The 26,811-nt window shown below is 47.4% G+C and overlaps 1 protein-coding gene across 15 annotated transcripts in view; it reads left to right on the forward strand.

Annotated features, from left to right (window-relative positions):
* foxp1b (forkhead box P1b) overlaps nucleotides 1-26,811 on the forward strand; it is a 149,050-nt gene that overhangs the window by 79,574 nt on the left and 42,665 nt on the right. For 11 of the 15 annotated variants that reach the window (XM_042088954.1, XM_042088939.1, XM_042088948.1 and 8 more), the window contains 3 exons: nucleotides 2,947-3,117; nucleotides 24,521-24,658; nucleotides 25,132-25,311. In XM_042088954.1, the coding sequence (XP_041944888.1) occupies nucleotides 2,947-3,117; nucleotides 24,521-24,658; nucleotides 25,132-25,311 (489 nt within the window). Of the gene's footprint in view, nucleotides 1-2,946; nucleotides 3,118-14,262; nucleotides 14,538-14,725; nucleotides 14,792-24,520; nucleotides 24,659-25,131; nucleotides 25,312-26,811 lie in introns of those variants that run through there. The other 4 variants (XM_042088950.1, XM_042088951.1, XM_042088952.1 and 1 more) reach the window with 4 other exon arrangements.

Genomic DNA, 26,811 nt, shown 5'->3' on the forward strand with positions numbered 1-26,811 from the left:
TTAAGAGCCCCGTATTGTTGTAACAATGAATTGGAGGGGGAAAAATGAATGTGTGCATAAACCTTCAGCTCCCATGATGAGAGTGTGGAGAGACAGAAACTGAGAGAGAGAGAGAGGGAAAGAAAGAAAGAGAGAGGGAGAGAGAGAGAGAGAGAGAGACCAGAGATGGCAGCAGCAGACTGTGTTGCATGTCAAACCGAGTGGCTTGGAGGCCGCTTAACAGGGCGTGCTACAGTGTTAGCAGATCATTAAATTGCCTTGTTGACCGAGGCGCTGGGAAGATTAGCGGTGCTCGCGTTTGTGCCACGCAGGTTGCCATATGTCTCCGTCCGCATGCGGCCTCCACACCTATATCTCATCCTGTTTACTCAAATATCCTGCTGCCGCTCCCACCTGCTGGCACAGCCGACTGCTTGTACCGATCACACCGCAGACAAACAATTTTTTTTCTTTCTTATTTGTCAGCTTTCCCATGTCATCAGTTGTGCTTGAGGTGATTTTCATGTCAACAGACAGCCCATTGTTTTGCGCCACACCTTTCTCATTTGCTAGTGTTTGTCTAACTTAAGCGATATTTAGAATACTTGTAAGATCAACCATGTAGACTCCATTCTTTGAATAACTTCATCCAATTACAAACTAGTCTATTTCGATTTGACATTTCTTCAGTTACTTTTAATCCTTCTTGAACAACTGCATTGTTCTCCTTCACAACAACAGATTGCAGTAATTACTTTTAACATATTTTCTTTTTGCGTTAATGTACAGTCACCACCCATTCATATTTGACTCTGCTAAATATAGCACCATTTTCCCTTGGTTTTGCATGTGCCGTTCCTGTGCTGGTTTGTGTGGGAGGCAGGATCAGTCATCACTAAAGGCCAACAGTGTGTCTGTGTAGGCAGGGGGCTCCCCTCCAGAAATTCAGACGAAATTTGGAGCACTACGTACATGCACACACACACACACACACACACACACACACACACACACACACACACACACACAGCTCAAAGCCGGGCAGTCGCAAACGCACACACACTCTCCCAGAATTTGAATGAATTCCTTTCACTTGTAACTTTGCCCTATGACATGTACAGAAATGTGAGACCCATCTGATAAGCTGTGTGTGTGTGTGCGTGTGTGTGTGTGTGTGTGTAGTTTAGTGTAGTATAGTGTGTAGTGGTCAAAGGCAGCCTGGATGAAACAGTGAAGTGGCCGGCCTTAGCCTGTGGTCATATTCTTGCCTTATGATGTCATCCCACAATCTTGGTCTTTTTGAAGGGTCATGCAAACACACATACTCTCTCTCTTCCTCTCTCACTCCCTCTCTCACTCACATACACACACACACTCATTTCTCCCTCCCTCCCTCTCTCTCTCTCTTTCTACAACCCCCCCCCCCCCCCCCCCCCAGTGCACAGCTGTGTGGCCTTGCCAAGACCCAGAGACCCGGCCTCCTCTCTCAACAGCTTCTTTATTACAGAGCCTCTAACAGAGTCACTACAGAGAGCACCTCTTCATTCTCTTATCACTCCCTCTCTCTTTCTCTTTCTCCTTGTGTCTCTCTCTCTCTCTCTCTCTCTCTCTCTCTCTCTTTTCATTTTGCCTCCTTTGCTTTCCTCTCCAGCTGGGATATTTTCTTTTCCTCTCATTCACCCTTTTACCACCTTCATCTCTCCTTCTCTCTCTCTCTCTCTCTCTCTTCTCCCGTCTTGAATCTGCAGTATTTTTGCAGTGCTTTTTTTCTTTCTTTCTTTCTTCCTTTCTTTCTCTTCTAACAGCCGCTTTGGCAATCACCCAAACTTATCAGGCTTCCTCCACTGAGGCGAGGAGACTGGGCTGACCGAAGGGGCCTCGGGAGCGCAGGCTCCGAGCAAGCGCACAGAGGCGACATTTCTTTGGCCATGCCCCCGGACTGTTTGTTTAATTGGACGAGTAATCGTCTGAGGAACATGGAAAGAATGAGAACCACCACCATCCCCCCCACCCCACACACACACACACACACACACACACACACACACACACACACACACACATACACACACACACACACACACCACCCCCCTATTTACTCAGATGGTTTACTGGTGTAGGTGCAAGGCTGTCCGGCGAGGCTAGCCGAGGCGGGCGGGCGGGCAGGCGGACGCGCTGTGGGAACATGCGCTTTGCTTTTCTTGGTATCAATGTCGGTTTCATGAGCGCTGTTTTTCCAGCTCTTGGGCTTTGTTTGTTCTGGATGGCATGTTTGATTATTTATCGTAAGGGAAAAGGGAGTAGCTGGAGCAATAAACATGTGACTGCACTGTATTTTGTTTTCCACTGAGAAGGCCGTGTCCTTTAACAGATATTTGGAGCAGCAATAAACCTTTTATTTGCTTTCTGGAGGGGAGAGAGAGAGGGAGGGAGGGAGCGAGGGATTGGAGGGTGAGGGTCAGACAGACGGAGGAAGAGCAGGATCAAAAAGCAGCTAGTGGTTCCTCTCTCAGCTTTCCTGTCCAGTTCGAGCTCCACTTATCGCCAGTAAAATAAATGTGTTGGCTGTTTATCAACGTCTGCCACCCCACGCATGTCTTGCTCCAACACCCCCCCCCCCCCATGCTCTCTTCACACAAAGTTTGTTTGGTCAACAGACTTTTGTTCTGCTTGTTCCACCAAAAGGAAACTATGTAAATTTGTTTGAAAGAAGCTAGAAGACAGAAGGGGGTAAAAAAACGTATTCTGTTTCATTTCTTTGCACAGTCTGTTTGTGCAGAGAACTGTATCAGTTCAGCCAAGAACACATTGTCGTCGGGGTTACATCTGTTGTGTTAAAAGCCAATAAGGATGGTCCCTGGGGAATGTCTCAAGTCTCAAAACACAATAAAAAATATTTGTCTTTTGTGGGGTGGCTGTTTTTTCTCATCCATTTTATCTTTTTGTTTTCCCCCTTTTTTTTCAAAGGCTCTACAAGTTGCTCGCCAGATTCTCCTCCAGCAACAGCAACAACAACAACAACAGCAGCAGCAGCAGCAACAGCAGCAGCAGCAGCAGCAACAGCAACAGCAGTCTCATCAACAGCAGAGTGGTGCCATTAAATCTCCTAAGAGCAGCGAGAAGCCAGCCGGACTACAGGTAGCTGTAGCATAACTATTGGCTGTTCAAAACAGCACAAGCACAAGTGCTCCTGCCCCACCACAAACCCCTTTTAATGGTTAATGTCTTTCACACTGTGTGCAACATAAAACCTCTCACTCTCTCACACACATGTACACACACACACACACACACACACACACACACACACACACACACATGCACATAAAACCACACACACACACAGTCACATGGACACATACCATCGATATCAGCTTCAAAACTAAACAAAAGCTAACCTTAAAAAAGCGAAGTTCACCAGGGTTTAGCTGGTGTGTGTTTTTCTTTTTTTTTCTTCTTTTTGTTTTTGGTCTCTCCTCGGCATTGTTTGTTTGTCTTGCTGCTTCACTGCATGCGTCTCAGTACAAAGTGTACCAGGCCAACTTCATAAACAGGAAATTATCAAAGGCAGGGCTGTGCACGTCGTTTGCTTGAATTTGTCTATTACCAGTGGGCCCCCGTGGTCAGGTGTACGTCGCGTGACATCTGCGTAGATGGTGTCCTCTTTTTTGTTGTCTTTTTGTCTTTCTTTTCCACCTCCAAATGTAGCAGAGCCTCTAGATCAGAAATCGGTGGAAAAAATAGGTGAACATGGTGTTGTTAGTTTGTTTTGAACAGGGGCTGGTCAAAGCCATAGAGGGGCGAGACTGGGGCAGGCTGTGGGCTTCTTATAGCCTGCAAGGGGCTCTGGGGCTCTACTGTACTCCAGCTTGATGAAAGAGAACCTGCACATGAAGAGAGAGAGAGAGAGAGAGAGAGAAGGAGAAGAGGAAAGGGAGAGAAAAAGAGAGAATGTGAACACGATGGCAGTCTTCTTATTCTGAAGAGATCTGAGACACTGCCCACTCTACCTCCTATTTCTTCTTCTCCCTCTCACTCACCCCTCCCTCTCGGTCATGCACACACACACACACACACACACTCCCTCTCACACCCCCCCACCCCCTGCACGCTGTTGCTCTCGGCCTCAGTCAGCAGGGGGCAGACAGGAGCAGCCATAACCCCCCCACCCCCAGTACCACAACCCCCCCCCCCCCCACACACACACACACACACACACACCCCACCCGGGGGGGCTGAAGAGAGGCGTTTATTTGGAAGGCCCCTTTGTGATGCAAAAAAGCAAATCCGGACCCACACCCCCCTTCTTCTCATTTTCATTTTTCTGCCGGTACAAGCCCCCTCGCTTATTCGGTTGTTGTTGTTGTTCAGTCTGAAATAAGAACAGCTATCCGTGTCTGATGCAATATTTACGTTGATCTCAGGCAGGGCCGTTGGAAACAGCCGCCGATGTGTATCTCTGTTTGAATAAGGAGGGGTTGTTTGTTTCCCTGCGAAATCGCAAACGACTTCAGGGCGTATTTGGTAATTAATACGACGGGGGCCTATTCTGTAGATCTGTGTATGTGCGTGTGTGAGTGTATGTGTGTATATATAATATTTAATACCCCAGTTTCCCATAGGGGGCCTCGTTTTAATGAGCTGTTGTAGCAGCTAGGTCTAATGTCAGGTGGTGAAAGAGTGGCTTTGTTGTGCAGATGTCTCGGGAAGAGCTCCAGAGGATGAAATATGTCTGTGGTGACCTTTCGCTTGTGTGCGTATTTGTCGAGATTCAAATAAGTTGAAAGGATCAAACCAAACAGTTTCCCCGAGTCAGGCTGGGAATTGTGTAGCAGAGGTCAGTGGAGAAAGGGGGCCCGTCGAGCACATTCCGGCGCACGGGCAGTTGTTGGTACATAAGAAACCGGCCCCGTGCTCCCGCTCAGACAAAGGCAAAATTAAAATTCTAATTTATTAATGTATACAGAGAGCTTGCCCAACCTGTCACTCAGCTATTGAAAGGAACGCTGGGGTGGTGGACTGTGTGTGTGTGTGTGTGTGTGTGTGTTGTGTGCGTGTGTGTGTGTGTGTGTTGTGTGTGTCTCCCTCCCCCCCCCCTCCTTTTCTTTGCTCGGCTGTGCTGTCTTTGTGAAGCTTATATGCTCAGTGCAGTATCCAAGCAGATTGTCAACGGCCTTCTCTACTATGTTCACATTGTGGTTACTTGGCTGATACTCTGTTGATGCTGTTGGTGGGTAAATAGAGCGAGTGGGACAGCTGCAATGAGGCATCTTACAGCAGCATAAATATGCCCAGTCCCATTCCAATACAACCCACCGTTGTACTCATCACAAGTCTTTATATATTAGCACTGACATTTAGTTGATGCCATTTACAATCAAAAAGACAGTCAAAAAGTCAAAGGGTATTATCCTCATGCCAAATACTAATGAATCCTACATTTTATTGTCAAAGGTGCAGTATCTTTGGTTTACCTGTGTTGTACTCACCGGCTGGTTTATCATGCCACTCCAAGGTTGCATCTCTGTGTAACATTAGCTGGGGAGTTGGCTCCATGTAAGACCCTCTAAGATGTCTAATGAACAGCGTAGGCCTCCTCAGCCGCCTTACCGACCGTCCTGTTAATCAACCCTCTCAAGCCGGAGAAAGGCATCACCAAAAGACTCTGTTGCAATACTGTGGCAGAGCTGTCACTTTAATGGGAAGATAGGGATCAATGTTGGTGGAGGCTGCTCCTGCCAGACCTTTTACAAAGAGAACCCTGGAAGATCTTTTGAGGAGAATTAAAGTCATGTTAAGTCGACTTAAATGAAATGCGTTCCCCGCGTCGTTTTTCATCTGAACACGTGTGCGTGTTTTGATCATCCCATGTTTTTTTTTTTTTTCTCGCAACGCTGTGAACAAACGAACAAACCGTAGATCTTCCCGTTGTCACTTGAAAGCACCTGCTGGCTGCATCTGCCCGTCAGACCAAAGAACGCAAGCATCTGCCAGCAGGCGCATCGGCGGGCTGTGGGCTCGAGTGTAGCCCAAACACACTTGACTGGTCAAAAAAGCACGAGTAAATTAGCGTCGGGATGACACGAGTAATTAAAGGAGCTCACATGGCACTTTCCCTCACCGTTTACACCTAGCAGTGGCAAAGAAAGAGAGAGGGAGGGAGAGAGGGAGAGAGAAGGAGAGAGAGGGAGAGAAAAACTCCCACCTTGCTAATTATGGTTATCACTGGAATGGTAGGGCCTGAGTCATTAGTTCCATGTGCATTTAATTAGTGGCAGGCTGAAATTGGATTTAACTTATTACTTTTTCATGGATCACTTTCTTGTCATCACTTCAAATTGGATTGCAGCCCCAGGTAACTAATTATGCCAGCCGCGGGATCGAGAGTGGAAAAATAGGTAATTAGGGAAGAATTCTGTCGGACCCTCACTGATAGTCCACTTTCGCAGTGGAGTGTGTGAGTGTGTGCGAGCGTGCGTGTGCGGCGAAAACGAGCCTTGTTTAAAGGAGCCACGGAGAGAGAGATGCCCTCGTGGTTAACTACCCACTGCTGCAAGGGATCATGGGAGAGTGGCGAGCCACCTGGCACCCCGTACCACATGACGCACGGCAAGGGATGGCTATGTCGGGCGCCAACATGCTCTTGCCACCACCAGGGTGGCTGAATGGGGCTGAGAATAAGCAGCTTTCCCTTCCTGACTCGTGTCTTTTTAATTGTACCTCCAAATAAATTCCGCCTCAGTTCATCGCCACCTTGGCTGTCACCAGCGCTTCAAATAAAAGGTGTGAAAAAAAATAGTGGAAACGGTGGTGGTTAGGAACCAAGCTGGCTTCATTTCGAATCGTTGCACTACTGTCAATTGGTGTCACTCTGATACCCCTCTGTGATGATAGTTCAGCTGTGGCAGTTTCGCTGCACCTCTCTATAGGCTAGCTCAACATGCGTTCTTCTTGCTATCTATAGGACTCAACATTATAAGCAGGTAAACAAAATTCTAACGGCCTTTAGTGCATTATCGTTACTTCCTCTCGCATTGTGCCACATGTTCCCATGTTGTTCCTCTGTGATGGAGGATGTGTGTGTTCTACAGGGCGCCAATGCATTGTTCCTCCCTAGAGGAATGAGCTATTCAGTGTTGGTGGTGTTATCTGACACAGTTGTGGATATTACATGTAAAGGGAGCAAAGTTAAAGTGAAAGCAAGCAAGTAGCCTCTGTTGTGAGCATCTACTCAGTCAAGGAAACCACACACTCCCCCTCCCGCCTGCACCTCCGCCCCCGACACCCCCCTCCACCCCCCTTCCTGTCCCCCATGCTACCTTCTCTTTTGTAGCTTTGTAGTCACATGGTCTCACAGTAGGGGGCAACTGCAGGTCAGACGGTGAAGTGTTTTTGCTTTTAGCCTCTATGAAAGCCGTGTAAATTTTACCTTTCCAGCCCCCCAACCCCCCCACCCCACCCACACACACACCTCCCTCCCCCCCAGGTCTTTCTCGTTGGCTGGCGGCCCTCTCTACTTGTTCCTTCATTGGCTCTCCCCTGACAAGTGTTTCATGATATACCGCAGGTCCCCCCCTTCTCTTTCATCCTCCTAGTCTTTCTTTCTATCTCTCTGACACACGCATACACACACACACACACACACACACACACACACACACACACACACACACACACACACAGACATACAGTAGACACACACACACACACACACACACACTCTAGTCCCTCTTTCACATCTTTGTCAGCCTCTCTCTCACTGTCATTTGTTGGCTTAGGATCTGTGTGTGTGTGTGTGTGTGTGTGTGTGTGTGTGTGTGTGTGTGTGTGTGTGTGTGTGCCCCCTCCTCTCCAACTACTGTTTTTTGTTGTGGACCCGTGGCATTGTCCTGACACATGTACACCATGGCGCTGCAATCTGTAAGTCATTAGAGCGCGGTCGGTGCTGGAACAGGCTGGAGCCGCTCCAGAGCTCCCAGGCCCGCGTGCAGAGGCCTGGCCCACCACATCCCTCCTCTCCCCTCCTCTCATCTCCTCTCTCCTCCTCTCCCCTACTCTCCTCTCCTCTCTCCTCCTCTCCCCTCCTCTCATCTCCTCTCCCCTCCTCTCCTCTCCTCTCCCCTCCTCTCCTCTCCTCTCCCCTACTCTCATCTCCTCTCTCCTCCTTTCATCTCCTCTCCTTTCCTCTCTCTCCTCCTCTCCCCTCCTCCCTTCCTTTCATCCTCTTTTTACGTCTCCTCTTCTCTTTTCTTCTCTCTTCTCTTCTTTTCTTTTCTCCTCTCCTCTCCTCCTTTTCTTTTTCTCTGATATTTCTCCTCTCTGCTCTTCTCCTCTCTTCACATCCTTTCTCCAACTCAGTTCTCTTCTCTTCTTTTCTCTAGTTCTCCTCTTCTTCCCGTCCTTTCTCCTCCATCTTCTGTTCTCCTCTCCTCCTTTCACATCCTCTGTTTTCCTCTCTTCTCATCTCCGCCCATGTCCTCTCTCCTCTGTCTTCACACTCCGGTGCCTGTTGGTATGAGGTGACAGCGCACCCCCTCTATGCAAACACAGACACACACACACACACACAAACACACACACACACACACACACACACACACACACACACAGTCACACTCTGGCCCGCATCCCAAGCAGGAAGGCCAGCTGCGATAGCGGGAACAATGGAGCCGGCCGCCGCCGCCGCCTCGGCTTGATACACTCCGGGCCACACTGGTCCCCTGCTCTCAAATTAGTAAAAGCAATCAAGGCCCGCACCGCCCGTGTGGACAGCCGTCTGCGGTCCGCAGAGGGACACTGGGAGCGTGAGCAATCAGCCGCGCGCTCCGGCACGGGCCGTCCGATCATTTACTGGAATCATGGACACGCAGGGGTGTACTGCTCTCGCTCTTGCTCAGGGGCCATTTTCTGGAGCGAAAGAGAGAGAGAGAGAAAATAAAACAGGGAAAGTGTGTCAAATCTAACCCACTGTGGACTGTGTCAGGATTGAGGTGGATTGAGCTCATTTCTTTTGGTTTAGTTCATGTCCCCGGCCGGTTTGTTTTAAAATGCTGCGTTCGTTCGTTCGTTTAAACTCCGAATTGTGTGGGTGTGCGTACAGATGTGCTCCCCTCTGTGAGAGAAGAGAGAGAGAGAGAGGAAGGGAGCTAAAAGGTTGTGTGGTAATGAATTCTTATTTCATTTGTCTTCGTTACCCTGCTGTGATATCACATGCCAGGAATGATCAACATATCACTGATTCCACGTCTCAGTTAGCGAGGATCAGGCCACGCAGAGCACTTTTTTCCGACCCTCACGGTTTGTTTTTTCTTGTCATATTGTAAAAATGCATTATGTGTACTGTGTGTATTAGAAACAGGTTTGGGTAATTCTGTCAGAATGAAGTCATCTCGCGCTTTTCCAGACGGTCGGCTGCTGTGGCGCGCACTCGCGCGGGGGGGAAAGGCGCAGACATCAGATGGCTGTCGTGTTGACTCCACTCACGGCCCTTAAAGCCACATTGCCATTTTCAAGACCTCTTTAGATGAGTCCTGACGTCTGCCTTCCAGCTCCTCTCTACCCTCCTCTCTCTCTCTCTCTCTCTCTCCCCTCCTCTCTCTCTCTCTCTCTCTCTCTCTCTCTCTCCCCTCCTCTCTCTCTCTCTCTCTCCCTTTCTTTCTCATGCTCTTTTCCCTTTCCCCTTTTGTCCCTTTCTCTCTCTCTCTCTCTCTCCCCTCCTCTCTCTCTCTCTCTCTCTCCCTTTCTCTCTCTTTCTCTCTCTCTCTCTCTCTCTCTCTCTCTCTCTCTCTCTCTCTCTCTCTTCCCTCTAGTCTTGTGTCCTCACATCCTTCGCTGCCACAGTGTCTTGTTGTCAGCCGTATGTTGTTAGTGGGTGATTCATGCTTCCTCGGGGGGTAATGGATAGATGTACACCAAGCCACATACTGTACATCACGCTTGAGAGAGAAGCACCCACAGCCACAGGGCAGCGTTTGTGCTCCAGCGTCCCGTGCACCTCCTCCTCCTCCTCCTCCTCCTCCTCCTCCTCCTCCTCCTCCCCGACCACCCCACCCTTCTGTGGGAGCTTTATTGTTTCCAGTGATTCCCCTGCTCCCCTCCTCCTGTGGCTCACCTCTGGGTTCTGGCGTGGGCTTCACAGCGAGGCCGTGTGGTTAGTGCGCGCATTCTGAGGTTAGCTTGTGTTCACAGTGCAGTCGCTCACACATCTGTATTCCACAACTTTAGCCATCATTGTTTTTATTCCAACCCCCAATCACCACCACCATCCCCAAAACCCCCCGGCACACACACACACACACACACACACACTCCATACCTCATGACCTTAACAGTTTTATTTAGTTTTAACTGTGTGTCTCTGTACAAAGTAGTCACTCTCTGGCAGAAATAAGAGCGTGGCCAGTTCTGAATTGATTATTAGGTTTCCCCCTGTAGTAATTTAACACAGGTTGTTTTCTGTTCACCCCACAATGTTTATCCCAAGTGCTTCCGCACAGCGCTGGAGTTGAGGAATGTCCACCAGGACCGTGTGTGTGTGTGTGTGCGTTGGGGTTCCGTGAGTGCCGGACAGGGAGAGGCAACTCCTGCCGCTGCTAAATCAAGCGCTAAATGACTTTATCGGAAAACAGATGAGCGAAGTTGGCGGCCATGATGGAGGAGCGGTGCGGGCTGATCGCCCTCTCCTTGCATATCTTCATCCGTTTGCGTGTCTTGCGCATGTCTTGTCACTTTCAGGTCCTGTTTTTCATGTTGTTCTGGTAGGCATATGCCCTAAAATATTTTTTTTTTTTTTACATTTGAAAACAGGAAGTCTCTATTCAGCTGAACCAGCTATTAAAAAAAAAAAAAAAAAAAACAGTTATCTACCCGATTGACGGTATGGGTTTCTGGTCATTTCTGAACTCGAAATGTTGTGATGAGGCATTCAAAGCAAGCCATTATGAGTAAATCACAATAATATATAATGAAAACAATGTTCCCCCACCCACCTAATTTGTACGGCACACCAAGTGAAAAAGTTCATGTTTTGACTAACTGAAAACCACAGCCCGACAGAGAACACAAAGAAAGCCAAACTCCAGCACATGCTGGCGGGCCAGCACAGGAAATATTTAGTCAATTACAAAGCACGGTGTGCTCCTCCTCTGGTCGAAATGAGCATGCAGTCCTCCAACAACATGCAAACCGACGAGGTGAAGCATATGCTGTTCCTTTGCTCAATGAAATGCATGCTTAATAGTTACACAAGAGCATATTGCATCAGCAGATGTCATTTTGTAGCTGCTGAGCGCACAGGGAGGGACGCGAGGGAGACGTGTGAACGCACCAACCGACCAACCAACGAGCGAGGGAGAAAATGAACTAAAGAGAGAAGAAGAGTTGGAGAGAGAGAAAAAATACGAGTGAGAGAGAGAGAGAGAGAGGTTAAAGATCCTCTCACATCCTAAGCATTAATGAAATGAGTGACATTCAGGGTGCTGGATCCTACGGGTGAAGGTTATATTCAGTGCACCAGCTGTCGGCTGTTATGTTTCACACCTGCTCCGGGTGCCCTGTTCCAGTAAACAATAGCATTAGTTTAGACAGAGGCGTGAGATGTATGTTTTCGATGATAGATGAGGCCCTGACGTCATACCTGCCATACCTCCCACACACAACATGGCACACAAGCCAAGAAAGCCCAGGGCTACCTACAGAAACGTTCACCATTGGGTTCACACACTTGAAGGTAATGTCACATGTCTGGACTGCACTGGACTGTGTGGTTGTGTGTGTGTGTCTGCGTGTCTGCATGCGTCTGTGTGTCTCTGTGTGTGTGTACGTGTGTATGTACAGTACGTGTGTGTGTGTGTGTGTGTGTGTGTGTGCGTGCGTGCGTGCGTGCGTGCGTGCGTGTGTGCGTGCATGTGTGCAATGCATGCGTTCGCGTGTGTGTGTGTGTGTGTGCGCATTTGTGGTAATGTGTAATGTGAGCCTCAGTCATTGTCACAGCCCTTGCTATCGGTCAGATCAGCTCAGACATGCGTCCAGATGAGACATGAACTCATATCACTCTCTCTCTCTCGCTCGCTTTCTCGCGCTCTCTCTCTCTCTCTCACCGCAGAGATTAGTAATGCTTTACCGTGCTGTCTGGTGACTCTCGTAGGTGCAGTAATTCACTTGTGCCTTCCTGTGCTTCTTCAAAACAAGATATTAACGATTAATACATAAACGACAGACACAGAGAAAAGAAAATGAAGAAAGAAGTGAATGAAAAAAGAAAGAAAGAGGAGAGGATGAAAAAACGTTTAAAAAAAACATACCATTTGTTTGAACACATCAGTGGCTGTGTGTAATTACTCCATGCGCGGGAGACAGAGGATCAGGACGAGAGTGTGCAAAGGGGGAAGCGCGCGAGGCTTGAACTGTGTGTCTGCTAAATTTATCATGAGGCCGTTGGGAGCATTGAAATGAGAACAGTGGCCTATTACTGCTAAGAAGGTGTTTTATTGAGAATATACAGACATGCCACCCCAGGGAGACAGCTGGGGAGAAGAAGTGGTGTGGCCAGAAGAGAGACCTGTGTGTGTGTGTGTGTGTGTGTGTGTGTGTGTGTGTGTGTGTGAGGTGGGGGGGTGTTTTCGTGTGGCCGGAGGAGGAGCAGCGTTGCGAGTGTGTCAGGGAGACAATAAAGAGCCTTTTCTTCCATTTAATTATTCACTACGATATGTATTGGAATTGTCACTTTTGACGCATGAGGTCTTTAAGTCAATAATTTATATAGGTCACCTGACAGGCAGAGCTGGTTGTTGGTTATTTTGCCATTACATCCGTGGTGTTGTCAGATTTATCTGCATACAGTTGCCCTTCCTGTTTCTTGTCTTCATTGTCACTCATTTTTTTAATACCTATATCCTGTTTACATAAATCTATTTATTACATTTATGGACTATTCATTTTATCTTGTGTGTGGTGGTGTTGTTGTAACTGTTTCTTCCAGTATCAGTGGGTATAAAAATGTAACATTTATAGTTTTGAATTTTTAAGTGTTTTCGTAAAAGGGGAAATAAGTTACAGCTTTAGACGAAGTGATTGAAATGACTCAAAGCAAAAAAAAAGCAACCCATGTCTTCTCGGCTGCCCTGATGTGTAGTACAAATCTGTCCAGCAGGGGGCAGAGCTCTTTGTAGCTTCCTGCACATTTCTGAAACATAACCATCTACAAATACATGAGGATGTTTGTGTGTGTGTGTGTGTGTGTTTGCTTGTTTGTGTGTGAGGGTGTGTCTCTGTACTGTATGTGGTGATGATTAATTACTCTTTTTGAGAGTCTTTCGGTTTCTGTTACTGTACTCTAGCACCATGCAGCAGGTACTGTAGAGTATAACAGCACCATTTAAATAATAATTATAATGTTGAGAATAAATCTAATGCACTGTACTGGTTCTACAGTGCTACAAATACCATTAGTAATTATTCATAACATTGTTGTAATAGAGACTATAAATAATTATGATGTGCTAGTAAGAAACAGAAAGATGTTGTCCTGCAATTTAAGTTCAGGAATACTGCAAGAATTTTGCATTTTAAATGAAATTCGAATTTAATGGAGACTTCACTAATTATAAAATGAAGATATAATTATAACACTTCTTAAATTGGTATTCTTCAATGTTTGTAGTATGGTAACAGTTAATCAGCATACACCATTGTTTAATTTTGACAAGTAAATAGACAAACTAATACAATGTTGTCATTTGTTGTTTTTGTCAGTTTTCAGTAAACATTAACAGGGAACAAAATGATCACGTGAACCTTTTTTCAACTTCACGTGTTTTGTTTGAAATGTGGGTCAGAGCTTTGTCCTGGTCTTGTAAACAATTCTGCATAAGAGAACAATAAAGCGCTGATAAAGAGTTAGTTTTCCTTTTTGTCCTCCTTCATCCTTTCTTCTCCCTGTCTTTCTTTCTTCTTCTACCCCGCAGATAGCTTGTGTTTACTTATCTGTTGTTTAATTAAAGGGCTTCTCTTTCCCTGAGCTCCATTGTTTCAATGGCACGGCCAGAGGTCAAGGGGTTAACAGCCTTCAACTGTGTATTTTTTTTTCCTCTCTGTTTTTTAAAGGGGCCCACTCACAAAGGCATGTCTTCACCTGCAAACGGGGGGCCCCCGCTGTGTCTCATTGTGCGGCCCATTTGAATTGATTATGTTTAGGGGCTGGTTGTGATTGGTGGAGAAGGGCGTGGTTGATTGGGTAGTTTAGTATCTTGTCAGCCGGGGAGCAACCTTAGCGCGTGCAATCTGTCTGTATCCCGAGGAAATAGCTGGAGATGCCACTGCTCAGCAGCGCTTAGCCTGCCTGCCTGCCTGCTTCTCTCTCTCGCGCTCTCGCTCTCTCACTCCCCTTCTCTCGTGTTGCCTCTCCCTCTCTCTCTCTCTCGCTCTCGCTCACTCACTCACTCTCTCTCTCGCTCTCTCTCTCTCCCTCCCTCGGTCTCACGCACGCTTTCTCGCAGCTCCGAGCAGCTCCGTACGGCCCAGCGCCCTGTTTACCCTGCCAGCTAAATGGGGTTTGTCAGGTTTGTCAATATGATTGATTCTACAATTTTACTAGCTTACTTGTGTAAAATGTGACAATTTAATTGGCGCTGGGGAAAGGGAATGTCTCTCTGCGGTGTGTTCTTGTTGCTCCCGTGTCTTAGCTGGTAATTGGTGGATTTGATCATGCAGTTTGTTTAAAAAAAGGGACTGTGACACTCAACGGTGAGAGGTTAGGACAAGGGGGCCAGTGACTGCTGCTGTTGTTACTTGTTTACTTGTGCACTTGTTGGAGGTAAAGAGTTTATGTAGATATGTATGTATTTGCTTGTTTGTACCCAGTGTTTGTGTGTGTTAGTATTGGTGTTTGTGGTGACTGTTTGTTTGTTAGTTAGTGTTTTGTGGGTATTGTAGTTATGTTACTAAATGGTATCAGTTTGTTGTTTGTTGCACTGTGTTCTTATTGTATTTGTATATAATGGCTATTCGCTAATTTTCTGTTATTTACTGAAATAGATGGGTCTTGTGTGCAGCACATATTTGATATTTTTTTACTTTTAAATTCTTTAAATTTTATAACATATTTGCCTTAGGTTTTATCATTTAGACCATTTTAGGCGTAAAATGTATTTTAATTTTTTTGGTATTTCATTTTACTAGCACCATTATTTTCAGTTGAGTTTTATTTTATTTTTAAATGTTTTAAATACCATGTGAACATTTTGCTATTTGAATTGAAATCGTATGGCGTGTTGATGAAATTGAAAGTGATCTTTTGCTTGATGTTCAGAGTGCCGTTTGGAGACTAGTGCTAAGTGGACTCCATGTGTGTGTTAGAGCAGAGCACATGTGTGCTGTGATCAGATGTACGCTCTGGCCAGTTAGGTCCTGCTAGGGTGGGGGAGTGTGTGTGTGTGTGTGTGTGGAGGTGGAGGGGGGTTATTCTCCTCTGCTCTCCTGAAGCTATAAACTATAGAGAAACTGGAGGAGCAGGGGTCTACATTTCACACTTCCTCCACCATTACCAGCATCTAAAGCTAGTCATCTGAGACGTCAACAAGGGATATCTTCCCGTAAAGGGGTGTGTGTTTGTGTGTTTGTGTGTGTGTGTGTGTGTGTGTGTGGCTCTCTCTTTGTTTGTGTGTTTGTGTGTGAGTGAGTGTGTGTGTGTGTGTGTGTGTGTGAAAGAGAGAGAGACAGAGAGAAAGTGTGTGTGCCTATTTGTTCTGTTGGACAGAGGATAGACTGACAAACATGGGTGGTGAAGTTTGGCAGGAACTTAACACGTCTTAGCCTGGGTAGTTTTTTTAAGCATTTGCTTTCTCTTTCTTTCTTTCTTTCTTTCTTTCTTTCTTTCTTTCTTTTTCTCTCTCTCTCTCTCTCAGTCTGTCTCTAAGGCTGTCTCTTACACACACACACACACACACACACACACACACACACACACACACACACACACACACACACACACACACACACACACACACACACACACACACACCCCTGAGGTATTAGTCTGAGGACAGTTATTGTCTTTGTAGTCCTTTAAGTTTTAATGATACTGAAGCCCCCAGAGTTTTTCCTCTGAACTAGAATCACTTAAATTCATATCATAAATTTAAAAAGATCTATATTTTCTTTTTTTCACTTTTCAGGGTTACTCATGTTTTTTCATTCATCTCTACCAGGTTGTGTAAACCTGATAGATGTGTTGCCTTGATTGCAGGTCTCATTTCATCTGTGAAACAATAAGGCAGGTTTCCCCGAGCACTTTGGAGTTTCAACCCTGATGATGATTTTATTGGCTGTCAGTTAAGATAGAAGTTGAAATATTTTTGGCTGGCTGCCCATTTTTCTTCTTGTTCCTCTTTCTGTTCGCCCTCAAAGGTACAGATCAGATGTAAGGAAAAAGCACAGCCTAAACCCCTGAGCATGTTGATCATAATGCCACGCAGCTGTGCGTGTGTTTGTGTGTGTGTGTGTGTGTGTGTGTGTGTGTGTGTGTGTGTGTGTGTGTGTGTGTGTGTGTGTTTGTGTGTGTGTGTGTGTTTGTGTGTGTTTGTGTGTGTACGCGTGGGACTCCGTGGTTTGGGAGGGAACTGGAGTGCGGACTGATTGGCTTGACAGTTTGTAATCAAAGTTGATTTATTGTTCATTAGTGGTGCATTAGGCGTCCGAGGCCCGGGACAGTATTTGTGCAGTGGCCTGTCAAAGCGCCGGCCCTGCCAGCACCTGTCATTTCTAAAGCGTGACACAGGCTGGCCAGCTCTAAGTCTCCACCACCGCCACCACCATGGCGTCTAAGGGGGCAAGTGGGCAGCCGCTCGGCCGCGCTGGGAGATTCTTTACAAGCCCCGGGCCGGCCTTTGTAGTGTGGGTGAAACCGAAAAAGGGGGGGGGGGGGGGGGGGAGGAGAGAGAGAGAGAGAGAGAAGTGGGTGAACTAGAGGATGGGGGGTACAGTTTAGTTAGGATGAAGAGTCCCAGCTGCTGGATCTCCTCCTCGTGCTGCTGACAGAAAGTTTTTTTTTTTTTTTTTTTTGGTTCATGGTCACCTAATGTATCATAGGAGTGAACTTTTATTTTTGAGAAGTGGACTCTCTGGTCCAAAAATAAATGTAGTTGCAGCTCACTGCATCCTGTCAAATTTCACTGCGTGTCCTTCCCAAAAGAAAGCTCATAAGTGATTTTGAATGATCGTAAAATACTGATCTTGTACACTACAGTACTTCATTTGGAAAATATGTAGGATACTTCTTTCTTACGAAATTGTGATTGTAGCAGACTATTTTCTTAATTAGCCTTGGATCTGTTAGAGACACATTGACAGTGACTTTACAGCAATTTCACCTCTTGTCTGTCTGACTCCCTTAAAACAACTTGGTTAGAATGCATTATAAAAGCATTTAGGGGACTGCCTCAACTGATTGTCTTAGATGGAGAAGGAAGGTTCAAGTTGATTTGGAATAATTCAGTATGTTACATCCAGATAAAAACAGACGTGTGTGTTAGATCCAGATATATCCATGCCAGTGTCTCTTGCCAGCTGCTGGTAAAATCCCTCTCTCTCTCTCTCTCTCTCTCTCTCTCTCTCTCTCTCTCCTCTCTCTCTCTCTCTCTCTCTCTCTCTCTCTCTCTCTCTCTCTCTCTGTTGTTATTAATTGACAGCATAGTTTTCCAACTCACAAAAGACAACAACACACACACGGGATAAAACAGCAACACAGTTTGTTGGACCCCCTTGTCTGCCGCCATGGAAACGCGGATTAGGCGCGTGTTGTCGGCGTGCGGCGAGAATGGAAACAATCTGCATGAGGATGTGTCGGCCATTGTCTTTGGGTAAATTCTCATTTGAAGGGGGGATTTTGGAGGCTGTGTGATCTTAATTAAATCTCAACCGGCTTGCAATAACTGCATCTGAAGACACGCGCCATTGCGTAACCTTGCTGAGTTGGTTAATCACAAATCAGTGGCGCACCGTCGCTGGCGTGACAGTTTGGGTGGGGTGGGGGTTGGGAGGGGGGGGTGGGGGAGGCCGTTGGTGGGGTGCAGGCTGGGATGACAACGGGAGGGGGCTCCTGGAGTTTTGGGGGAAGGTGAAGGGAGTGCCGTGGTCGGTTTGCCTGAGTTGAAGGCATGGCGACTGGCAGAATGAGGAGAGGTGGGGGTGCGTGATGGAGGGGTGGGGGTGCGTGATGGAGGGGTTGGGGTGGGGTGGGGTGGGCCCACAGTGAAGTGGGTCTGTGATCTGCTCGAGGGGGGAGTGGCCTATGAGGTCACCCAGAGTACCTTCAGTGTCTTCAAGGGTCATTGAGGTTTGAGGGGTTTTGTAAGAGACATTGTGTGTGTGTGTGTGTGTGTGTCCATGTGTGTACTAATTGCCTCCCCTAGCTAAAATAGTTGCATATGGCAAAAAAAAGACACACTTTTATTTATACTTAGTCTAGAAGAACATTTGTGTTTGCTTGGTGTAGATAGGATCTGTGTGAGCTAGGCTTGCGGATGTGAGTCAGACATGCAAAGTGTGAGTTTTGCATCTGAAGTTGTGAGGGGTGAATCACCAACAAGGGTGCCACCGTTGCCCACTCATTTCAGCTTAGCTGGGCTCAGCTCAGCTTGTGTGGCTGGTTTGATGTGGTCTGGCCCTGTAGAGATCAGCGCTAAACTGATCTCTGCCCTTTTACAGACGGGCATTCAGTGTACCACCCCACTCCGCCGTGTAAAGGGATGCCAGGCTGCATCCCTCCCCGTACCTCCCCCTGCTGGCGCTGGCCCTGGCGCTGTCCGAGCCCTGGGGTCCTGTATGGGCATCCTGCGGGCTGTGGGAAAGGCAGCTACGGGGCTGATTGGGATGGGCTGTTATTGTTAGGTGGGAAAAGGCCGTGGCAGGGGGCCGTTTGTTTGTTTTACAGCACGCCGGCCCCGGGCCCAGAGGCCTGCGCTGAAAACCTGTTTGTGTGCGCTTTAAAAAGTTAATTAAAACGCAATCGGGGATTTTGTTTTTACAGTTGCTGTGTATCGCTATGAGCAGCACCCCCACATACCCCCCAACCCCCACCCCTGACACATACACACTCACACACACCCTGCGACGCTCGGCACGTCCACCCGGCTCCCTGTCCAATGCGTGGAGCGAAGCGGGAGGGGGGGGCAAATGTGACTTTGATTATCCTGTTTATCTCCAGTGTAAATGTTTTAAAAGTGAAGACATGAGAGGAATGATGGAGGCCTCTGTGGCAAATCAGCCTGCTCATCTGTCGTTCCTCTGACACACCACACACACTCACTCACTCTCACTCTCTCTCTCTCTCTCTCTCTCTCTCTCTCTCTCTCTCTCTCACGTACGTCACGTACTTCCACTCACTCAACACAGTCAGATTGCATGTTATAATAATTACACGTTAAGGTTACTATAATACTAAAAGAAAAATATTATTATTATTATTATTATTATTATTATTATTATTATTATTATCCATTTAGACTACTTTAAAAAAATAATTTAAAAAAAGTGGTATTTTCTGGCTCTGACTAGGGTTGGATGAGCCCCTCAGCTTTCACCATTTCTATAGTCCTGCATGAGGAAAGAGAAGGAGTCGGGTAATGTCAATACTGTTGAGGACTAATTATGTTCATGCTCCACCTGGGTACAAAAGCTTGCCATGAAATTCTCATTTGCAAAGACATTTCCACGGGCACGTCTCTCCGCCGTTTAAGGCCCGGCGTCATTTGCTATTCCAATATCTCTGGACAAGGTAAACCCAGCCGGCATCAAACTAGGCTGGCCCCTGTGATTTCTCAAGGGCTTGTTATTTTGTACTTCTCAATTCTATTTGATGTCTCGACAAAACAAGATGACACCAGGGAGCGAGCATTAAAATTTGATTTTTCCCCCCCTTTCTCTCTCTTCGTCTTGTATTTCCTCTTCATTCCACCTGTTCTTGTGCTCAGCCGGTTTAATTTTCTGCGATCGTCTCATTGAAGTTGGCCCTATGTTTTTTTTTTTTTTTTTTTTTTTTCCCTTGCCATCTCCACTATACCTCTTAATTGCCCTGGCTCGGAGACGTAGGCTCCTGCCTCGCTCTGGGTCTGTTAGTCTGAGCTGAGTCTCTCTCCCCGTGCTTCGACCTTTGGCTTGTGCGGGAGAATGTTGCTCTTCATTAAAACACGAATCAGTGAATCTCCGGCTCGTCCTCAGATGTGCGGCCCATGTTTCCTCATTAGAATAGCGCTCTCCTCTGCACACTTAAGCCGCCGTGCGCGAGGAGAGGAGAGGAGAGGAGAGGAGAGGAGAGGAGGCGAGACGCTGAGCTGTCTTTTCATCCCAGCACTGCACCTCATGCAGACATCCTCTGGAGTGATTTTTACCTGAAGACACACACTCAACCTCACAATCACACGCACACACCCCACACACACTCATGTGCACAAACTCACACATTCTCTCAAATACACCTTTTGTTGTATGCAGGTTTTAAAGAAAATTCAACGTAGCATTCTATGCAGCGACAGTGGCTTTTTACATTTACAGTATAACAGCTCCTGTGTCTCTGGCTTTTTGAAGGTTTTTAGAAAATTAAAGTGAAAATGTGTTTATTTTGGAAATTTACCGGCTTATGGTTTTTATTTTTATGAGTGTAAAAATTATGCCTATGATACACAGTGGTGTCATTAATAGTCTAGTCTTAATAAGCACTAATGTCACTTTATAATGGTGGTTCATTTGTTTCGGTAATACAGATATATCTTAATGACTTCTCATGGCTGCCATCTAAATCCCAGTTCTTCATTAGGTTAAATTGTGATTTTGTGATTCAGAAAAAAATTCCTGCATCACAAAATAATTGATTTGTTGGCAAAATAAATAATCAAAGTGCGTGTGTTTGTGTATGTGTGTGTCTTGGCTGAGTAGACTGCAGGTCCATGCTGGTACAGCATATAGCCTGCAGTCACAGCCCAGCTGCTTGATAATGTTCTAAGCCCTGGAGTCTCGATGTTTATGTGCAGTAGGCACCTGGTGATCGCCACACCTCACTGACGCTCGTAGGCTGCAGTTATCTCTGGCATGTTCAGAATGTCCTGCTCCTCACACCCAGATGATTGCCTTGTTGTTATTTTGTTAGTTTGTTTGTTTGTTTTTGTTAGAGACAGGAGCGAGTTTTGTTTGCACTGATAGATGAGATGATTGGAATAAAATCGCGCTGTTCGTTTGAATGGCCGTGTGCTCCGGCTGGCCGAGTGAGTTATATTCCTCCTGCTCAGGCGGTGCTGAGAGCTGCTTCATCCTGAGGGCTGCGTCCTGCGTTTGTCGTGTGTTAAGTGGCTATGATACAGTGGCCACTTAAAGTGCTGTCTCTCTCTCTCCTCTCTCTCTCTCTCTCTCTCTCTCTCTCTCTCTCTCTCTCTCTCTCTCTCTCTCTTCTCTATCTTTTCCTTCCTCCCTTCACTTGAACCCCCTGTACAGCTGCCCCCTGCCTCCCACCCCTCCTGTCTTAAGCAGATTTTCGCTCATTCAACACGGGATTAAATGCTAGTAGTTACAGTGATCAATAGGTTAAGAAGCGCACAATCCCTCTCGCTGCTAATGACCTCGCTAGTAATGTGGGTAATAAAACGTGGGATGTAATAGGCTCGCCGCTCCTCTCCTCTCCGCTCCTCTCCTCTCCTCTCCTCTCCTCACGGCTCCAGTGGAGGAGGAGGGTCGGGTCGGCCTGACTGCTGCCTCCACAGCCCCCCCGATGGACGAAAGAAGGGAGAGCGACGACAGCTCCCGCCATCAATCTGACGGCAGTTAAAAATAGAGGCAAACGACCACAGCCGAAAAGAGAAATCGCGAATAAAACGTTTGCTGTAACGAAGCCAAGTTGGGGTGGGCGTTTTTTTTTTTTTTTTTTTTATTGTTTGCATTTGCCTCTGTCGACACTTGTCTTCATTATTCCGTCACAATCAGTGCCATCCGTAAGGCTTTACGTTGTCTTTTTTCCTCCACAAAGTGATTTAGACACATAACGTGCGTTAAACAACTGGCAGCCATTGTTAAAACGCGTGTGATTAATTGGAGTATATCCCAGTGTATTAGTGCAGATTATTTCTAGATATATCTAATAAAGAAAAGGGATATTAGATCATCTCCGATGGTGTGGCATGATGCCCGTGTCAGAGTGCTGCTATTTAACGCTCCCGTGAAACGCGACATGAGAAGGGCAGCACGTGAATGTGGCGCACACACACACACGAGAGTGGAGGCTGCTGGGCTGTGGCGTTGTGTCGTGCGTTGTCGTCTACCCCAGTCACGGCGGGCACTAAAGGCAGCAGGCCTGCCAGACAGGCTGCCTGCTTGACCTTCAAAATAGTTCATCAAAATTAGTGATGCTGAGAAATAAGGACATCAGTGCATAATGACTGTGAAATTAGGAACGGGGGGCCCTGGCTATGCAAATGACAGGACAAGCCATGTGAAAAAGTCAAGATGGACTGCATATTAAGACGTAATGCAGGAGGGGGGGAATTAATATTGCATTTTCATCCGCCTCTCCACCACCACCATCTCCCCCTCTTGTCCTCCTCTTTTCCCTCCTCTTCTCCTTCTCCTTGCCTGGCTGTGAAAATGAGAATTGTTAAGTGCGTCTTCCAGGCGTGGAGCAGCTCTCGCGGCTCGTGGGACAACAAATCGCCTTTAATCGTGTTGCCCTCAACCGCAGCAGCTCTCTCTCTCTCTCTCTCTCTCTCTCTCTCTCTCTCTCTCTCTCTCTCTCTCTCTCTCTCTCTCTCTCTCTCTCTCTCTCTCGGAGTCCTTCCTTCCATCTCCCCCCGTCCCGTCTGACACCGCTGCCCTTTAAGGCAGGCCTTGGCGTCCGAGCAAGAACAAGGCGTTCATTATGGCTGGGCCACTTTTCTTTTTGTGGTGGTGTTTTTGTTTTAGATTGTTGGGTGGTGTGTGTGTGTGAGTGGGGGGGGGGGGGCTTGCAGGGATGGGGGTTGTGTGGATGGATGGGGGGGGTCGAGGGTTGAAATCAGGTAATATGCATGCGGGCCGCATCAGACAACACCCCCCCGCACGCTAAATAGATTCTAAATAGCTAAATTACATTCATGCGTGCATGAAAAATTCAGCAGGACTGTCATTAAGCCACGAGCGCGGGATACAATTTGGCTAACCTTGGGTGAAGACGGACTGTCACCTTAATGTCTGCCCTATCAAACGAAGACATCAGGCGATGGGGTCGTCGCCATACCCCCCCATCCACCCCCACACTACCCTACCCCATCTCCTTCACCCTCTAAACACACACCGTCACCTCCACCCCGCTCCACATAACAAACATGGCCTGTCACGGCGGCGTGTTAACAGTTTGCAAATGCCGGGCCTGGCTATCAGGTTCATCTCTGTAGCTTGTCACCGAGAGCTGTGGCTGGATGGAGGGCCTGTAATGGCGCGGCGCATCATAGCGGAGAGTGGCAGCAGGCTCCCGCCACGCGGGCAGGCCGCATCCTCGCCGGCAATTAGGCTCGGCCCTGACAACGGCGGGGGTCTCTCCTCTCTCAATGTCACAACAAATCACTCTGGTTTTGAGGAGGCACGCGCGTACTCCCGTTTCCCTCCGCAGGATTGGCTAACAGTGTGTGTTTGTGCCTCGCGCCACAGTGGGGTTACTCTGAAATCTGCGGGGTGTGTTTTGCGTGCATTAATATCATTGCTGACAATATTGTAATGAGATGTTTTTTTTTTTTTATTATTTCCTTTTTTTATGGGTCTCTTATTATTTTTCAGTTCTATTTTGATAGTCTTCAAAATAAGGATACAATTGACTTTTTTTTTCTGTCATTGCTTTTGGGCTGCTGGTAGAATGTTTTTCGAGTGCTTGTGATTATCAACAACAAACAATAACTGCTGGGGGGGGGGGCACATGGAAACAAAGCAAAAGTTTCCACAATGACACTTCGTAGTAGCAACTGGCCTTGTTGGTGAAGTGGCCATTTCTGGGAAGGCAGTGAACCCAGGTGACGGTTAGTTAGACGGTCTTAGACGGTTAGAACTGTAGTTAAAGTGACCTTGCAGCATCAGGTCTGTGTGTTTGTGTATGTGTGGTGGAAAGGGGGTTGGGTGGGTGTGTGTGTGTGTATTTTGGAGAGTTGCCTTAATTTTCTCCAAGCTGTGTTTCTCAGGAACCGTTGACAGACAGCCCTTCTGGATGCCCTTCTGGATAAAAATGTCAGCTGTGTCGGGTGACTAATGCTGCGTGTGCATATAGTGTGTTTTCTTTTGTGTGCCTGTTTGCGTTTGGCGCTTGTTTGCCTACGCGTCACAGCAGCAGAATGCAGAACTATGTGGTTTCGCTCGTGAATCACGTCTGCTGGTTCAGTTCACTCACTCAGAGGCTTTCTCACCCTGTCTCCACTCTCCACTCATTTGTCTGCACAGCACTTCACTGGAGTCTTGGCATACTGTGCCCTAACGCCGTCTCTGTCTGGTGTGTGTGTGTGTGTGTGTGTGTGTGTGTGTGTGTGTGTGTGTGTGTGTGTAGGTCCCAGTGTCCCTGGCTATGATGACACCGCAGGTGATAACTCCCCAGCAGATGCAGCAGATCCTTCAGCAGCAGGTCCTGAGCCCTCAGCAGCTCCAGGTCCTGCTCCAGCAGCAGCAGGCTCTCATGTTACAACAGGTAAGAGACCGCTACACACCAACACACACATGCTCACCAACACATACACACACTCACACACACACTCACCCACCAACATACAAACAGCAGTAGTGGTAGCAGCTGTAGCTACACACCAATACTCACACACACACACACACACACAGCTGTTGGAGCAGTAGCCATCAGAGCAGGCCTTCAGGCTCACAGACGGCAGTTTTAGCTCATATCCACATAGCCACATATCAGCTACAAAGACCACGTGTGTCCACTAAAATCAGAGTTCAATGGCTGCCGTGTTGCTGTATGGTGTACCGTTATCAGACAGACAGACACACACACACACTAAGCTCTTAAATTGATGGAGCTCGGACTTCCTTCCAGTAAAGGTAAAAGACTGCTTCATAGAATGTAAGTGTGTATTCTGTTTCAGTTCTTTTTTCCTTATCCAGTTGGCAGTCACTGTTTTTATCTTCCATATTGTTTCTTAACAGGGTGCCATGAACAGCTTTTTTGGCACAAAAGCCCTGTCTTTTAGCGAGTGTGTTGGACTCACACACAGGCGTCTCCCTCTTTTGCAGCAGCAACTCCAAGAGTTCTACAAGAAGCAGCAGGAGCAGCTTCACCTACAGCTGTTACAACAGCAGCATGGCACCAAGCAACAGACTAAAGAGGTATGTCGTCTTCATCTCTCTCACTCTCTGTCTCTCTCTCTTTCTCACTGTCTCTCTCTCTCTTTTGGCTGCCCCACTATGTATCACCCACCTTGAACTGGGAAGACCTTTTTTTGTTTTTTATTGTTTTTCTTTATCTTTTTATTTTTAACTGTACTGTACGCAGTTTGACTCACTAAAGCAAAGGCATAGAGAGCGAGAGAGAAAAAGAGATTAACAGAAATAGAGAGAGAGAGAGAGAAAGAGAGATTAAGAGGCATGCTCTCACTTTTAGGGTGTCCCTAGCGCTCCCGGAGTAATTACTCACAAACAGATACCGGCACTCGCTTGTGTGTCCTTTGTCCTGTGTGCACCATGCGTTCATTAATCAAAGTGCTGGGGATCTTTCTTTTTTCCCTGTTCTTTTCTTCTTTTTCTTCTTCTTCTTCTTCTTCTTCATCTGCTTCTCTCTTTAGCTAATTCCTGAAGTAAACATGTTTCTGGTTCTCCTCTCCCCATCTGGCTTTGATGTGAAGTGCATCGGGAGAGTCATTTGTTCAATCCCCTTAAAACAAGAGCAGGGACGGGGGGGGGGGGGGGGCGGGGGGGGACACAGCATCAACAGCAGCGGGCCTCGTGCGGAGCTGAGTGGCTCCTCTGTTAATTAGCATGGAAATGGCAGGAGGAGAGAAGCCATGTAATTGTGAGATATCAGTGTGAGGAGTGCTTTCAGCACCGTCTCACCACCCCCCCCCCCCCCCCTTCCTCCCTCCCTTCATCTCTCACTCTCTCTTTCTCTCACTCTCTCTCTGTCTGTCTCTCTTTCAGGCTTTCTCTTTCACTTGTCATTTTTCTCTCTCGCTCTCTCTCATTTCCCCCTTTTCTCTTTTCTCTGTGTTTGTTCGTCCGTCGTCCGTCCTCTAGCGCGGGCGCAGGCTAGCTCATCAGCAGGAGCGGCCACCGCCGCGGCTCACTGCGTGTTAATGACTGCCGGATACGCGCATCGCTCCGGACAAAGGAATGATTATTGCGCGGTCAAAAGAAGTTCAAAGACAATCAAGGAATTTTCGTCTTTTCCCCTCCGAGAGTCATGTTGGGGGAGAGAGGCAGTGGGGGGGTTGGTGAGGGGAGGGGGTGGGGTGGGTTGTAGGCTAAGGTAGAGAGAGAGAGCATATAAATGAAGCTGAATGTTACACACACACACACACACACACACACACACACACACACACACACACACACACACACAGACACACACACACACACACACACACGCATGCACACACAAGCACGTGCGCTCACACAGATACACACTCAGAGCACCCCTGACTTCAAAGTCCCCGCTCGCTAATTAATGAACTGCGGGCTTCAGTTTGGACAAGTTGTGGTGTGATGCGGCCATAAATCAAGGTGACAGGCGTGCTCCTCGGCCCCAGATAGAGCCCATCACCCCGTCCCTCGCATCTGATGTAAACACCCGCGGAGGTGGGGGCAGGTGGGGGGGGGGGGGGGGGCAGTCTG

The sequence above is a fragment of the Alosa sapidissima genome, chromosome 4, assembly GCF_018492685.1.
Source record: "Alosa sapidissima isolate fAloSap1 chromosome 4, fAloSap1.pri, whole genome shotgun sequence".
Lineage (NCBI taxonomy): Eukaryota > Metazoa > Chordata > Actinopteri > Clupeiformes > Clupeidae > Alosa > Alosa sapidissima.